Raw genomic sequence first — 18038 nt, 5'->3', positions numbered from 1 at the left:
CACCAAGGTAAGGTACAGATGTGTTGTTTCTCATTAACAGTCCCAAAAGTGTACTCCAAATGTTCATGCTCATATTAAACACCACCATTCACTATGTATATGTTTTTCATAAGCTCAAGAAAAAGGTTCATTTGATTTTCAACATAAATACATTTTTATTTCGTATGTCATATGTTGCATCTTGAGATGCAAATCCAGGATTCAAAAGTTCAGCAGATTAGACAACTCAATTTGTAGTCATTATGGTCTATCTCTTATGGGTTGATTCTGTATAGATGAAGGGTGGACCATCAGAATCATTTCTTCCGGTGGAACCAAGAAAGCCCAGTCCAATGCTTCCCTCATCAGTCTACATGTTGTACCAAACGCACCACACACTAATGATTATAATAGCATATGATCCAATGAAGATCAGGTATAGACGATACAACAATGAGTCGAGGATGTAGCCGACTTGAATCCATTCTTCTTCCTGTGCACGTAGCTGGTTCCTACTCTCCAACATTTCTCTCACCATACGCAAGTTTTGGCTAATAAGAGCGAGTTGTCTCTCTGCACCAGGACACAAGGCCTCTGGGGGAAGTATCTCCAGGACAGGTGGGACAAACTCCTTTAGCTCTAAAAGAATACAGATATATATCTGTAGTTAGAACGCTTTCAAAAACAGAAGTGTTAATAGTTTTTTTTTTAATCAATTAACACAATGCAAAGAGAGTGAACAAGAGATGTGTATGTAAAGAGATGTTTATCGGATCAATACTTGGGGTGACCACCCTTTGCCTTCAAACCAGCATCAGTTCTTCTAGGTACATTTACACACAGTTTTTGAAGGAACTTGGCAGGAAGGTTGTTCCAAACATCTTCGAGAACTAACCACAGATCTTCAGTAGATGTAGGCTGGCTCATACATGATTAGGAACAATTCCGTTTTTTTTTATCTCTATAAATCTAAGGGGAAAACACCTGACCCTGCGTTTTGTCAAAAGTGTCAAAAATGTACAAATGCAATGCAAATGTCATAATTCTCTATAGACTTTAAGTAATATACAGGATGTATGCAAAAGAAAACATAAAAAAAATGCAGTAAAAAGGCAAATAAAAAAACTAACAAAAAAGACTGTGTGAAACCAGCCTTGAAAGCATCACTCTTATAAAGGGTAATATCTACCCCTTCTTCTCAGTACAGAGGTGTCACATAACTGGTATCTCTTCTTGTGCTTACGTTTACCCAGTCCTGCATGATTTATTTTGTGACCTTCTCATTCTTCCTGTAGTCTGACCTTCCCCTCCCTAGTATGCTCAGTTATTTAGGTATTGAGAATTGCTGGGAAATGTTTTTTATGTTCTTTAAAAATCTCAGTATTCCCATTAGCGGTTGTAAATTCTTATTATTAAGAATAAATGAACAATCTGTTCTCTTGCCTTATTAACAGCTAATGGTGCTTATACGTATATGATGGAGCCAGAGATGAAACAGATCAGGCTAAACATAAAGACTGGTTCTTTTATTTATAGATCAAACAATATCTTTTTTTTCCCCATCTCTAATCCTTAAAGAGATTGTCTCACTTCAATCCTGTTCTACTTACGTCCCAAAATTAAAACCCTCAATCGTTATTAAAGTCACTTAAAAGACCTAGAAACCTAGGTCCAGATATCTCTATCTCTCTCTCTCTCTCTCTCTCTCTCTCTCTATATATATATATATACTATATATATTCACTCTAGTCAGCTATATACATTCTCGTGTTGTCTTTATGCTGATATCGGACACACAAATATTCAGAAATAATAAGGTAGGCAAAATAGGGACTCTTGGAAAGGGGATATCTTTTCCTAGTTTAGCCCTGCTTGTCCCTCAGCCCGGAGGTATCCCCTGATGGTGGGGACCCTCCGTCCTCGTTCCTACCCTACAGTACCCTAATACACCCTAATTGATAGATGTTTCCATTATACCCCGACGCGTTTCCCCCGAGACACAGGGTTCCTCAGGGGGTCGTGTGGGAGGCCTAGATAGGCTAAACCAAATGAAGTAAAATATAGGGTAACAGATACCAAAAGAAAGAAAAAAACAACTATAATGAGCGAAGCTGGTTGCACAGATATATAGTGAGGCACTTGATAAGCATACATAACATGAGGATCCAGTGAAAGATCACCAAGTCCCTCCTGTACTGGAATAAAAACTTGGTAAGACAAAAGAAATATAAGTGCATTAGCATCATACCATAATGCAAAATGCAATTACTCACAAGTACTGCTGGATGGTGCGGACAAGTATCGTGGGTAAGTCCCAGGTTAAATAGAAAGACGCCATGGGAGTCCCTATATAAGGTCCCTATATTGCCTACCTTATTATTTCTGAATATTTGTGTATCCGATATCAGCATCAAGACAACACTATAATATATATAGCTGACTAGGGTGAATATATATATATATATATATATATATATATAACTGTGGACCTAGGTTTTTAGGTCTTTTAAAGGGAACCTGTCACTGGGATTTTGTGTATAGAGCTGAGGACATGGGTTGCTAGATGGCCGCTAGTATATCCGCAATATCCAGTCCCCATAGCTCTGTGTGCTTTTATTGTGTAAAAAAAAAGATTTGATAGATATACAAATTAACCTCATCGCAAGATTACAGCTCTCTAGCTTTCTGACGTTGGGGAGCGAGGAGATTCTGAGTATGCAGGGCGGTGCTGGGCTCCTTCACACTGGACTCATCTCAGGGACAGGACTCATCTCAGGTAATTTGCATATGTATCAAATCGTTTTTTTTTTACACAATAAAAGCACACAGAGCTATGGGGACTGGATATTGCGGATGTGCTAGCGGCCATCTAACAACCCATGTCCTCAGCTCTATACAAAAAATCCTGGTAACAGGTTCCCTTTAAGTGACTTTAATAAAGATTGAGGGTTGTAAGGTTCCTTTTTTATTTAGTTTGGTCATAACCATGGAAACAAGCAGCATATAATGTGATGAAAAAATGAAGCAAAGGAGTCAATATCGACAATCACAATACATTAGTAAGTGCCTTGTATTAACTTTCTCTATATGATAAATGCCATTTGCTGAAGTGAGACAACCCCTTTAAATGGTGTACAGTTGCTGTTTTGTTCACATGATGTTTATGACAAGAATATCTTATATATTCTCGTAAATGGGCTGCCCGGGTTCAGAGCTGAACCCGGGCATATCCCCTTCTTCACCCAGGCAGCATCGGAGCATGCTCATCCTTGCCCTGCGCTTTTCTTTTATATTTTTATAATGTTAGGTGAAGGCTCCCACTTAGCAATGTTCCCGGTGTCATCACTGGCACTAATATGCGGGCTTTAGCGCTGCCCTGGCTTTTTTTTTACAGGCTAGGGCAGCACTAAAGACCGCTAAATGCTCAACTCAGAGGGGCTGCCTGGATGACAACTGGTTTAAGGTTGGTTTACATGTCCCAATGGAGTAGGAGATTGTCAAGAAGGGACTATTCCTTCCCGACAACGGCCTGCTCATCAGTAATAGGAACGCTTAATGTCCCCTGGATTTGCAGTGCGCCCAGTAGTTATTTTCCTCCCTCCACCATACAGTTCCATGTAAGTAACATCACACCCCTCCCTTCAGCCCCTCCAACATACAGTCCCATATAAATAGCACTATTTCCTTCTCTCTGCCATAGAGTCCCATGTAAATAACATCATACCATCTCTCCACCCACTCCAATATACAGTCCCATGTAAATAACATCCCTCTCTATCTACAGACCCCTCTAAAATACAGTCCCATGTAAATAACATCACCTCCTCCCCAGCAGCCTTCAACAAACAGTCCCAAGTAAATAAAGTCACCCCCTCCCCAGCCGCCTCCAACATGCAATCCTATGTAAACATCACCCCCTCAACATTCAGTCCCATGTAAATAACATCATTCCCCCCACCAGCCATCTTCAACATACAGTCCCATGTAAATAACATCACCCTGCCCCCTCCAACATACAGTCCTATGTAAATAACATCACTCCCTCCTACAGCCACTATCAACATACAGTCCCATGTAAATAACATGACCCCCTCCCCAGCCACCTCCAACACACAGTTTCATGTAAATAACATCCCTCCCTTCAGCCCTAACATACAGTCCCAGTTAAATAACCATAACTCCCAGCATTGCTCTGCCTCTCCCTTCACTTACCTCTCGTCATGTAGCAGACATCACAGCTTCTACCCCCAGGACTTCTCCTCTTCACTGCCGTCCTCTCCTGTACTGGTCACGTGATGGTGACATCACCGCAGGTCCTTCTCAACCACTGCTTGTTTTACTGGTCACAAGACCTGTGATGTCACTACAGGTCCTTCAGCTCTTCCACTGCATTAGATTCAATTGTATTGCCGTCCTCTGTAATCAGTCCCGTACCTGTATGGGGAAGTGTGGCCCAACAGTCCTCCCGACTCCGGCCTTGTGACCCTTGAATCCCGGCATCACGGCGTTTCCCAAACTTCGGGCTGTCACAATGCTCTGGTCTCTCAGCCTGGCAATCTGAGACCACGCACAGAGCCTCTGCTCTGGGTCTCTGTATCTCACATCGTATCTGTTCCCAGACTGACCTACTCTAAAGCGCTTTATGCCAGCCTGATTACAGCAGGCCTCACCTGCGATCACTTCAGGTAGAAAGGAAAACCCGTACTGGAAGGGTGTGTACTGGCAACTCCCTCTACCAAGCGTAGCCACCAGTCCAAGTAAAATCCAGCCCAGAAAATGTATACAAAAATGTCTCAGCAAACTATGCTTTGCTGAGACTACTGCCACTCTCTGGATTTTATCTGTCTCACCCATCTGAGGTACCTGAAGTGGGACAACACACCTTCCAGCACTGTTCACATTAACACAGTATATAAAATATAATGGCTGAACTATGATTTTCACTCCAGTTCTAATTTAATCAAATTTTATGTTTTGGGTGGGAACGCTCTTTAATTAGGTTTTTGGGGCAATTTTCCATTTTGTATCAATTTATCATGGGTTTCCACTGCTTGCTGTAATTAAATGGGAACCATTTTCTTCCAGGCTTGTTACAATATAGTTATATCTAGCAAGAAGCAATATTTAATTGTATCATTGCCAGCACATTTATCTTAACATCAAATTGTACCTAAAGTGACAGTTGTGTTTCTGGAAACATAGATATTACCTCTGTTGACAACTTTTTCATGGCAGGGGCTGGGTGGCGGCTGTCTTGGTGGATTTTCATTAGTTGGAGGTAGAACATGTTCATTGGAGGATGTGATACCGTTATTAACATTTGGGTCACTGTAACATATCAGCTGGGCTAGAAAACCCAGGACAAATCTTCTGACCCAGTAAGGCACAAAGCCGCTCTGCAGAGTCCCACGATGCAGCACATGGGTGATTATTACTGTCTCCAATAAACTGAGTACTAATAGTGCAAGGCAGACTGAGAAGTAAATGCCTGTAAAACATAAAATGAGTATACCATAGTCTTGATATTAGAAGTATGTAAAATGTAGTAAAATAAGTATAATACGTAATGTGATATTATTCAAATAGATGCAAAATACATGAAGCATTTAGCACAGTGATATATTTGTTTAAATCAATATGGTTCCTCGGAAATTGACTGTAGTATGTCTGTGCGCATATGCAAAAGATAGGGAAATGAGACTGAAAACTTTACCGTAGATAGGGATCAAAGGGAAATTGCAGGTTATGTCTACATTACAGGAAAATAAAAGCAGAAATATAACACTTGTGGTCTCAAGCAGATATTGTTATGGTCATGTCTGGTATCTGGACACCCAGATGCTTCTTCTCCTCCTGTTCAGTCTCTTGCCTTGTATGGCTGCACAGCGGTATCAGGTTACAAGGCAACCAGAGCCCAAAGATGACGTCAGATATGGCTGTTTATAGGGGAATAGTCCTGCCATGTATTGCCTGATAATTGAAGTTCATTCCTTTCCAGGTTCTTGTTTCTGACGATGGTGTAGAACTTGACCTTGGCCTTGTTACTGACCTGGCGCCTACCTTGTCTGGTACCTGATGTTCTGCCCCTAGCTCGCACCCTTGGCTACACTTTTGACTACATTCCCATCTGGTTCTCTCGCCTGTTGCATCCTGACCATCATCCTGCTGAAGACACTTGTCTCTGATTTTGACTATGCTACTTCTGCATCAGCACTACTGCTTCTAATCTATGACTGTTCTGGGAACAGCGACCTGGGAATCTTCCTGCAGCACAATGCATAGTTACTTGTGGGGGTAAAGGGGATCTGTTAGACTCTGCACCCTAATCTATACAGGACACCAAGTGGATTACAGCTTAGAGCAACCACATATTTGGTATGTGACTATACAGATATCCAGTATTTAGAAGAAATAGCAAGATGCTCACCGATCAGTGGAGTCCCATTGGCTGTGCTTGGTAGTAAGTCATTCATTATAAGTAAGAACACAGTGTATCCCAAAAGCAAGGTCATCTTGAATGATGCACGGTCAGTACTGTGTGGTGGAAGGAAGAAGCTCAGTATGTCAATCAGCATCAGGAAGGCACTAGGGATAAGTAGATTCACCACATAGAGGACAGAACGACGTCTGATCACGACCTGTATGGGGTAGATAGGAACAGAATCTGAGCTAGTGATGTCCGGATCATGAACGAATCGTTCTTTTGAACCGATTCAGTTCACTGATCCGGAAGAGTCGGTTCCTCTGACTGAGCCGATCCGAATGAAACGGCTCAGTCAGATCAGCATACAGGCAGCAGCAGCCAGTGTAATAGCCCCGCCCTCCAACCAATCAGAGGCAGCCAGTGGACGCTAGCCCCACCCCTCCCCGCCCTCCAACCAATCAGAGGCCGCAGCACTGACTCCCAGCACAGGGGGAGTCGCAGGGACTCGGAGAGTCGGCTGAGTCTATTAGTTAAAAGAATCGAATGAGTCAGAGACTCATTCGATTCTTTTGAGTTAAAAGAACCGTGAGTCACCGAGTCCCTGCCAGGCTCCCTGCTCTGCGGCTCCCTGTAAGTCCGTCCGGGGGGAAGGGGGGCATTAATCTAGCATGTAGCAGAGCTGTATGTGTACTGGGTGCATGCAGCAGTGTAGCACATGCTACGCTGCTACATGCACCCTGTACACACACAACTCTGCTACATGCTGTAGCAGAGCAGGAAGTCTGGTAGGGACTCGGTGACAATTCTTTTAACTAAAACTCTCAATTATCACAGTCTGCTCGCTGCAGCAGAGCTGTGTTTGCCAGGAGCCAGTCCCTCCTGACCTTCGGTTCACTTGAGAGCCGACTCAGCAAGTGAACCGAAGATTCGATGAGCTGAACATGCGCATTGATCTTCAGTTCACTTGCCTCTGCCGGCTCAGGAAGTGAACCGAAGATCCGATTCATGAATCGGTTCATTTGAATGAGCTGATTCAAATGAACCGATTCATTTGAAAGATCCAAACTTCCCATCACTAATCTGAGCATGACAATTCTAAAATATTTACAGGATGACAATTTCTATTAGTTAAAAGGGAGGGAAGAAATGCAAATGAGCTCTTAACAAGCTTTGCCTCCAATGCCACCAGATGTAAGGCAGCTATCCTATAAGTCAATAGCCAGCTCTTAAAGTAAGCCTTGAGACATGACTAGGATATTAAAAAAGCCAGCACCTCATCTGCAGACAGCTGTTTCAGGGTGATTGCCCCTCATCAGTGCAGAGAATACTGGCTTAACTGGGTAGGAGGCCTGTGTCGGAGCAAGGGAGGAACTAACTCTCCTTAGGGAGAGAGCACCTTAATCAGTGTGAGGAGACTTATAGGCCATACATGCTCCTCTGGAATTCTGGGAGGGAAGAAATGCAAATGAGCTCTTAACAAGCTTTGCCTCTAATGCCACTAGATGTAAGGCAGCTATCCTATAAGTCAATATTCAGCTCTTAAAATAAGCCTTGAGACATGACTTGGATATTAAATAAGCCAGCACCTCATCTGCAGACAGCTGTTTCGGGGTGATTGCCCCTCATCAGTGCAGAGCAGAGAGTACTGGCTTAACTGGGTAGGAGGCCTTGTCTGAGCAAGGGAGGAACTAAATATATGCATTTTCTTTATGATTATTTCTCTCTCTCTCTCTCTCTCTCTCTCTCTCTCTATATATATAAATATATATATATATATATATATATATATATATATACAGTACAGACCAAAAGTTTGGACACACCTTCTCATTCAAAGAGTTTTCTTTATTTTCATGACTATGAAGGCATCAAAACTATGAATTAACACATGTGGAATTATATACATAACAAACAAGTGTGAAACAACTGAAAATATGTCATATTCTAGGTTCTTCAAAGTAGCCACCTTTTGCTTTGATTACAGCTTTGCACACTCTTGGTATTCTCTTGATGAGCTTCAAGAGGTAGTCACCTGAAATGGTTTTCACTTCACAGGTGTGCCCTGTCAAGTTTAATAAGTGGGATTTCTTGCCTCTTGAATGGCGTTGGGACCATCAGTTGCGTTGTGGAGAAGTCAGGTGGATACACAGCTGATAGTCCTACTGAATAGACTGTTAGAATTTGTATTATGGCAAGAAAAAAGCAGCTAAGTAAGGAAAAACGAGTGGCCATCATTACTTTAAGAAATGAAGGTCAGTCAGTCCAAAAAATTGGGAAAACTTTGAAAGTGTCCCCAAGTGCAGTCACAAAAACCATCAAGCGCTACAAAGAAACTGGCTCACATGCGGACCGCCCCAGGAAAGGAAGACCAAGAGCCACCTCTGCTGCGGAGGATAAGTTCATCCGAGTCACCAGCCTCAGAAATCGCAGGTTAACAGCAGCTCAGATTAGAGACCAGGTCAATGCCACACAGAGTTCTAGCAGCAGACACATCTCTAGAACAACTGTTAAGAGGAGACTGTGTGAATCAGGGCTTCATGGTAGAATTTCTGCTAGGAAACCACTGCTAAGGACAGGCAACAAGCAGAAGAGACTTGTTTGGGCTAAAGAACACAAGGAATGGACATTAGACCAGTGGAAATCTGTGCTTTGGTCTGATGAGTCCAAATTTGAGATCTTTGGTTCCAACCACCATGTCTTTGTGCGACACAGAAAAGGTGAACGGATGGACTCTACATGCCTGGTTCCCACCGTGAAGCATGGAGGAGGCGGTGTGATGGTGTGGGGGTGCTTTGCTGGTGACACTGTTGGGGATTTATTCAAAATTGAAGGCATACTGAACCAGCATGGCTACCACAGCATCTTGCAGCAGCATGCTATTCCATCCAGTTTGCGTTTAGTTGGACCATCATTTTTTTTCCAACAGGACAATGACACCAAAAACACACCTCCAGGCTGTGTAAGGGCTATTTGACCATGAAGGAGAGTGATGGGGTGCTGCGCCAGATGACCTGGCCTCCACAGTCACCGACCTGAACCCATTCGAGATGGTTTGGGGTGAGCTGGACCGCAGAGTGAAGGCAAAAGGGCCAACAAGTGCTAAGCATCTCTGGGAACTCTTTCAAGACTGTTGGAAGACCATTTCAGGTGACTACCTCTTGAAGCTCATCAAGAGAATGCCAAGAGTGTGCAAAGCAGTAATCTAAGCAAAAGGTGGCTACTTTGAAGAACCTAGAATATGACATATTTTCAGTTGTTTCACACTTTTTTGTTAGGTATACAATTCCACATGTGTTAATTCATAGTTTTGATGCCTTCAGTGTGAATCTACAATTTTCATAGTCATGAAAATAAAGAAAACTCTTTGAATGAGAAGGTGTGTCCAAACTTTTGGTCTGTACTGTATATATAATTATTGTACCCCTTTTATAAAACAACCTGATGTAATCAGAGGCTACTGAGCAATGCACTGGCAGAATTAGATACATTATTTGATTTTAGGGGGTAAAACATTAGGATTCACATCTGATATATCCTTCTTATTCCACTGCAGTCTTCTTGCATGGTGAACAATCATAACGTATACTGTAATGAACCATTCAATTCCAGTTGTGCTGGTTGCCCACATGCTGCTGTACTGTATATTTGTAAAATCTATGACGTTACAAATACAGTGATCAAATATGTGCCACTTGCTCCAAGTATTTGCTTCATAGCCACATGTTTTTTCCTCATTCTTCCTGAAAAGGGGTTGAAATAAATGGACTGTCCATGTAAAGCATGGACTTGCTAGTTTCTCCAGAGCAGGTAGCTGCTCTGTGCTGTGGCTAATGCACTCCTCAACATTGATATTACAATACCAAGAAGAAATTATGGAAATCACAGGAACAATAAATATGTTAATGATATGCAAATGATACAAAATGGACAAAAAATATTCAAAACATCTTTATTTATCACAGTATGGAGTATGAGGCTACGTATATAAATACACACCCTTACAGGCCTTGGCATGCTATCACTGAGGGTATTAAGGGTTTTCTGATGAACGTTCTGCCATGCTGAATGCACTTGAGCACATGAATCAAGATCTGCTGGCAGCTCCTTTTTGCAGTTGCCGACCTATGACGTCCCAGATATGCTTGATGGTAGACAAGTCTGGAGACGCTACAGGCCATGGTTGCAAGTTTCAGCCAAGCAGGTTGCTCACAGTAGCAGAAGCAACATGCTGCCTGACGTCCTGTTGAAAAACGGCTCATGGGACACTTTGGAGAAATGGCTGTACCACTGGTTCCATGACCAAATCAATGTAGCGCCGAGCTCTTACTGTATCTGAAATGAAGACCAAAGGGGTCAGTCTACCGTAAATTATGCCATGTCACACCAGAATCCTGGGAGTAGGACCATGTGATGTTCCCTTGTGAAGGTCTCTTCATGGCATTGCCCACGTGATCTTCCGACCAATCTCTGACTATCATTACATTCAAGACAACAGCGGGACCATTATAGCCTTTGAGAGTAGCGGCATGAGGTCAATGGAACACCTGTAGCCAGACATCTGGCTCGTAGTGCAAATACTAGGCATGTTTTGCTGCCCTCGCCTCGGGATATGACGTACAATTTAATTTGTCGTACAGAATGGATGACTACGCACCATTCTTCTAATCAAACAATCAGTCCGTGCAGCGGCTCATCTTTGTTTTCCCAATCATCAGGACACACAATGTTGAAGAGTGCAGATATCTCCATCTAGGCATGTAGCGATCTGCCAGAGCAATAAACCAAGGTCTCTTAAGGATTCTGTCCTTCTCAGTTTTTGACAAGTAGTGATAACTGGCACATCGATGAACAGAAGGCATCGCACAATTATCCTGCACAAGTTGTTTCGAAGTCTAAGGTTTCATGTGGCTAAAAACTTTGCTTTTAATCTAGCTTTTGTGCCCCCCCCCACACCACAGATTGAAGCTAAGTGCTTGAAAATTTCTCAATTTGCAATCTTATTCTATCTTTTTGCAGTTGCGATTTCAATATTGAGGAGTAAAGATGATGACCCTCAGAAATCCTGATTAGTATTTAATTAAGCATTTTGTTAAAGGGGTTTTCTGAGATTTTTATACTGAAGACCTATCCTCAGGATTGGTCATCAGTATCTGATCGGACCACCCGCCAAACAGCTGTTTGAGAAGGCACCGGCGTTCCTGTGAGCGCCGATGCCTTCTCTCTACTTTTCCTAGGCCAGTGACAACACGTTTAAATATCACGTGGCCTAGGAGCAGCTGAATGCAATACCAAGCACAGCCACTATACAATGTATGGCGCTGTGCTGGGTGAGCTGCGAGAAGACAGCTCTCAGGAGCGCCAGTGTCTTATAAAAATAGGTCATCAGTATAAAAATCTCAGAAACCAAACAACCCCTGTAATATTTTATTTTAGGAAAATAACATATATTTTAAAAGAAAATCATTCTAGAAATTTTTGTTTTGTTTCAGTTGACAAATAAAATAAAACACTACAGCAGCAAACAAATATAGAATATTGTATCACACAAGAATACACAATGGGGGATTAGGCTTGTTAAATTTAGCATTTTGGTTGGAATCCAGTAAACATTTGCATTTTTATATTCAAAGCACTCCTCTTTCTGACATTTTGTTTGAAAAGCATCCTCACCCAAAATGTAATTATATCCCATTCATCAATGCCAAATTTCAGAATATCAGGTTTGCCTTCAATTCTAAGGAGCTCCCATTCACCGCTTGTCTCCAAGTACTGTAGAGAGTTCTGAAGGATTTGTTCCACAGGAAGGGCCAACCCTAGGCGCACATCCCTCACTGCAAGAAGAACAAAGAACACATTTGCACTATATTATAGTGATGCTCCACTTAAAATAAAGATTGTGCTGCAAATATAGCTCATGTATAGACAAGCATGGAGCCTAATATATAAAAATTCATACACACTTCTAAGCAGGATGTCTCCACTTTTGAATTCTTCCTGTTATACATATTTATAACTTAGCCTGTTGATTATTTTCTGCATGTTCTGTATTGCAGACTATACTAAACACGGTCAGAGCATGGAAAGCAACAGCATATAATGGAGGATGGTCCAGCAAACACTGTTGGCTCCATGAGAGATACTTTCACCATAAATGCCAGAACATTTACTGTCAGTGTCAGGCACTGAGTCCACCATGATAAAAAGGGACACAACAAAAATATGTTTTTACAATTCATTGACATTACACTACCCCCTCTATTAATAATCCCAAACACAGTTGATTCAGCCAGGAAAGAACAACACCGTTTTGAACAAACTGTGTTTGGGCTATGTGGTTGCGGGTGAGGGGGCACTTATGAGGGTTATTTTTTGTTCTGCAATTTAGCTACAGCCATGGTCTTGGTTTGTTTGAAAACTGACAATGGATAATATCTCAGGATCCAACTAAGCTGGAGTTGCAATCTTGGTGTAATGACCTGCAACACGCACAGGGAGGAAAAAGGGAAAGTCCTGCCCAAGGGAGAGGGAAAGGTGGTGACCCCTAACTCTCCTTGCGGCTGGCACCTGACTGCCCTGACGTCCCTAGACGGGTTCCTCACCCGTGCAGCGATCACGTACCTAAACCCTGGCTTTCCCTGAAATAAACCCTAGATAATGAACAGGCCGGTGGGATCGCTAGTCCTCACCACTGCACTAAGAGGGAAACACCAGGGAGAGGACAGACAAACACAGACAAACACAAACACCCAGGTGGACGACAACAACTGTCCACAAAGGTCCAACAGGGATCCGGAGGGTAGCGTTCTAAAGCAACAATCAGAGAACGCAGCAACACAGCTCCAGTGGGTCAGAATAGATGTCCAGGCAGGAAGCTCTATATCTGGCAACCAGAGAAGTGTGAGAGGGGAATATAAGGAGGATTGGGAGTGCTGGACAAGGAACAGCTGAGAGAAGGAGCTACGGATCCCTGAGTGAGCCAAAAGGGTTTGCAAAGCAAACCCAGAAAGCTACAATAAGGAAACAGCCCTATCTTACATAGAGCGTGCAGCCAACCGCTGCGACCTCCTGACCCCGGGTACAACGGAGTCAGGCGTGGCTCTTGACACCCTTGTGACACTTGGTCTTGTTTGAAAGTGTTCAAACAAACTAGGATCACGGTGCTAACTTCAATACAACCATTCCATTACTGCTGTTTGTAACAGGTCCCAATGAGACCTGCATAAACTTGCAGCTCTCGCTCCCTACTCGATTTTTAAAGGCTGTATCTCTTGTCTTATGGCAGCTAGCATCATGATCCTAGTCTTATTCTAAAGTTTTTAAACTAGACCAAGATCGCAGCTCTAGCTTAATCGGATCTTAAGATTAAACAGTCCTCCCCCCATTCAGCCAGATGTGATCTCAGCCAGCCTGGTGGAGGAGCGCATGAGCAGTGGGGGACATACTGACAGTCTGAAGTAAGGAGAGACATAGATTGTCTCTCCCTGTGTAACATAGGTTCCCAGGGTTGGAGTAAAATGGACTTCTGTGCACGTGGTCAATCCCCCACTCCCCCATCAATCAGATAGCATACTTGCTACTAATGTTACTGGTCCTTAAAAGGGCATCTGTCAGCAGATTTGTACCTATGACACTGTCTGACCTGTTACATGTGCACTTGGCAGCTGAAGGCATCTGTGTTGGTCCCATGTTCATATGTGCCCGCATTGCTGAGAAAAATGACGTTTAAATATATGCAAACGAGCCTCTAGGAGCAACAGGGACCTTCCCATTAGACCTAGAGGTTCAGCTCTCTCTGCAACTGCCACGGCCTCTCCACTTTGATTGACAGGGACAGGCAGTGAAAAAATCATCACACCTGGCCCTGCCAATCAAAGCAGAGAGAGCATGGCAGTTACAGAGAGAGCAGAATTTCTAGGTGTGACGGAAACACCCCCATTGTTCCTAGGGGCTCAATTGCTTATATTTAAACTTCATTTTTCTTAGCTTTGTGGGCACATATGAACATGGGGCCAACACAGATGTCTTCAGCTGCCAAGTGCACATGTAACAGGTCAGCCAGTGTCATGGGTACAAATCTGCTGACAGATGACGTATCCCCGCTGTTTCAGGAAGCCGTGGTGCTCACCAGCCCTCTGGTGCGTGCTGGGGCCTCCTGGCAGCTTGTTACTGCAGCTCACTACTATACAGACAGGCACAGGCTGTGTCTGGCTGCCATATTGAGACCTTAGCATCCTGCCATCTGTTTCGCAGTGGTGCCGATGCCTCAGAGAGAGCACCCTCCTTTTAAACCACTCACTGTACTATTGACCGCGGCATCTAAGGGGTTAAACGGCCTGGGTGGATGCTTCTGCCACTCCGATATGGGCTCTTACTCTACGCTGCAAGGCAGACCCATGCAGCACTTAGACTAGCAGCCTAGCCTAAGGCCTGTTAGTAACTGCCATAGAAAGGCATATTGGTGGTCGATAACTGGTTAACAGTTAAATGCACCAGTCATGACACAGGTTCCAGTAATTGGCTGCAATGGTCGCATGTGTTGATGTGATGTCACCACTGCAGCAAAGTAAACAAAAACCAGTGGGAATTATTGGAGCACCATTTAACCCCTTCAGAACCAAGCCACTTTTCACCTTAAATCCCAGACTGATTTTTGCAAATCTGACATGTGTCACTTTATGGGGTAATAACTCTGGAACGCTTTTACTTATCCAAACGATTCTGAGATTCTTTTATCATTACACATTTTACTTCATGTTAGTGATAAATTTAAGTCAATATGTTTTACCTTTATGTCTAGAAAAATCCAAAATTTATAGAACAGTTTTTAACCACTTCCCATCTGGGCCATTTGCCCCCTTCCTGACCAGGCCTAATTTTGCAAAACTGACCTATCTCACTTTATGTGGTAATAACTTTGGAACGCCTTTATTTATCCAAGTCATTCAGAGATTGTTTTCTCGTGACACATTATACTTCATGATAGTCATAAATTTGAGTCAAAATATTTCACCTTTATTTATGAAAAAATCCCAAATTTACCCAAAAATTTGAAAAATTTGCAATTTTCTAAATTTCAATTTCTCTGCTTTTAAAACAGAAAGTGATACCTCATAAAATATTTATTACTTAACATTCCCCATATGTCTACTTTATGTTGGCATCATTTTGGAATTGTCATTTTATTTTTTTAGGACGTTAGAAGGCTTAGAAGTTTAGAAGAAATTCTTCAAATTTTTAAGAAAATTGCCAAAACCCACTTTATAAGGACCAGTTCAGGTCTGAAGTCACTTTGTGGGGCCTACATTGTGGATACCCCCATAAATGACCCCATTGTAGAAACTACACCCCTCAAGATATTTAAAACCGATTTTACAAATTTAGTTAACCCTTTAGGCGTTCCACAAGAATTAAAGGAAAATGGAGATCACATTTTTAAATTTCACTTTTTTGGCAGATTTTCCATTTTAATCCAATTTTTTCTTTAACACATCGATGGTTAACAGCCAAACAAAACTCAATATTTATTACCCAGATTCTGCGGTTTACAGAAACACCCAACATGTGGTCATAAACTGCTGTATGGGAACACGGCAGGACGCAGAAGAAAAGGAACTCCACATGGTTTTTAGATGCCATGTCCCATTTGAAGCCCCCTGATGCACCCTTACAGTAGAAACTCCCAAGAAGTGACCCCATTTTGGAAACTAGGGGATAAGGTGCCAGTTTTATTAGTACTATTTTTGGGTACATATGATTTTTTGATCATTCATTATAACACTTTATGGGGCAAGGTGACCAAAAAATTGGTTGCTTTAGCACAGTTTCTATTTATTTATTTATATTTACAGCGTTCACCTGAGGGGTTCAGTCAAGTGACATTTTTATAGAGCAGATTGTTACGGACGTGGCGATACCTAATATGTATACTTTTTCTCATTTATTAAAGTTTTACACAATAATAGCATTTTTGAAACAAAAAAATTATGTTTTAATGTGTCCATGTTCTGAGAGCTATAGTTTTTTTTATTTTTTGAGACATTTTCTTATGTAGGGGCTCATTTTTTGTGGGATGAGGTGACGGTTTTATTGGTACCATTTTGTGGGACATACGCGTTTTTGATCACTTGGTGTTGCACCTTTTGTGATGCAAGGTGACAAAAATTGCTTGTTTTGACACAGTTTTTTTTTTTTTTACGGTGTTCATCTGAGGGGTTAGCTCATGTGATATTTTTATAGAGCTGGTTTTTACGGACGCGGCAATACCTAATATGTATACTTTTTTTTATTTGTTTCACTTTAACACAATAATAGCATTTTTGAAACCAAAAAATTTGGTTTTAGTGTCTCCATGTTCTAAGAGCTATAGTTTTTTTATTTTTTGAGAAATTTTCTTATGTAGGGGCTCATTTTTTGCGGGATGAGGTGACGGTTTTATTGGTACCATTTTGTGGGACATACGCGTTTTTGATCACTTGGTGTTGCACCTTTTGTGATGCAAGGTGACAAAAATTGCTTGTTTTGACACAGTACTTTTTTTTTTTACGGTGTTCACCCGAGGGGTTAGGTCATGTGATATTTTTATAGAGCTGGTTTTTACGGAAGCGGCAAAACCAAATATGTCTATTTTATTTTATTTTTTCTATTTTTAATATTTTTTTTTATTCCTTACTTGGGGACCTTTTTTTTTTTTACATGTGAAACTTTATTTTATTTTATTTTTTCAACCCTTTATTTTATTTTTTTACACTTTTCGTCCCCTATAAGGTCATACAAGACCTCTGGGGGACATTTGCTTCACTTTTTCATATTTTTTTCACTGTTGATTTCTCCTATAACTGGGGCTAACATAGTAGCCCCAGTTACAGAAGAAATGCACCCCCCCAGAGAGGCTGTAGAGCATGATTCTGCGCTGTACAGCCTCAAAGCAGGGCTGATCGAGGTCTCTGTAAGACCTCACACAGCTCCTGCACTCTCCGGTCCCGGCGGTCACATGACCGCCGGGCCGGAACAGGAAGCGCATAGCGCTTCCTGCTCTGCAGACACAGCGCTCGGTGAGCGCTGTGTATGCAGCGTTTCGGAAGGCAGGGACACCTGGGAACTGTCCCTGCCTTCACTCTGGGTTGCCCTGCTGTCACTGACAGCGGGCAACCCGATCAGCAGCTGCACGATTAGCGTGCAGCTGCTATTTCTGAAAGGGCGTTTTAAAACGTGCTTTCAGAAATAGAGGTCCACCCATAGGACGTTTATATCCTATGGGCGGACGTAAAGTGGTTAAGGGCTCATGTACACGACCGTAACCTGTTTTTTCTTTAAGTTGCGGATCTGCAAAACACGGATACTGGCCTTGTACGTTTGCATTTTGCAGAACTGAATGTCCAGCCCATAATAGCACAGTCCTATTCTGTAAAACGGACAAGAATAGGATGTGTTGTATTTTTTTTTGCATTAAAGCGAATGGGTCCGCATCCAACACGCAAAAAATGCAGATCACATTCGGAGACTCCCAAAAAGTGACCCCATTTTGGAAACTACGGGATAAGGTGACAGTTTTATTGATACTATTTTGTGGTACATATGATTTTTTGATTGCTCAATATTACAATTTTTGTGAGGCAAGGTAACCAATAATGACTGG

General features: G+C 42.2%; 1 protein-coding gene across 1 annotated transcript in view; it reads right to left on the bottom strand.

The window, feature by feature from the left end:
- Positions 1-349: 349 nt before the first annotated feature.
- The window catches only part of LOC122935327 (5-hydroxytryptamine receptor 3A-like), a 46787-nt gene continuing 29098 nt past the window's right edge, over positions 350-18038 (bottom strand). Inside the window, exons 6-9 of the mRNA XM_044291093.1 lie at positions 12074-12234; positions 6407-6617; positions 5189-5467; positions 350-618 (exon numbers count right to left, since the gene is read on the bottom strand). Of these exons, the coding sequence (XP_044147028.1) occupies positions 350-618; positions 5189-5467; positions 6407-6617; positions 12074-12234 (920 nt within the window). The remainder of the gene's footprint in view (positions 619-5188; positions 5468-6406; positions 6618-12073; positions 12235-18038) is intronic.

Source organism: Bufo gargarizans, chromosome 4 (genome assembly GCF_014858855.1).
Source record: "Bufo gargarizans isolate SCDJY-AF-19 chromosome 4, ASM1485885v1, whole genome shotgun sequence".
Lineage (NCBI taxonomy): Eukaryota > Metazoa > Chordata > Amphibia > Anura > Bufonidae > Bufo > Bufo gargarizans.
The sequence above is the reverse complement of the archived record's forward strand: the minus strand, read 5'-3'. Positions and strand labels throughout refer to the sequence as shown.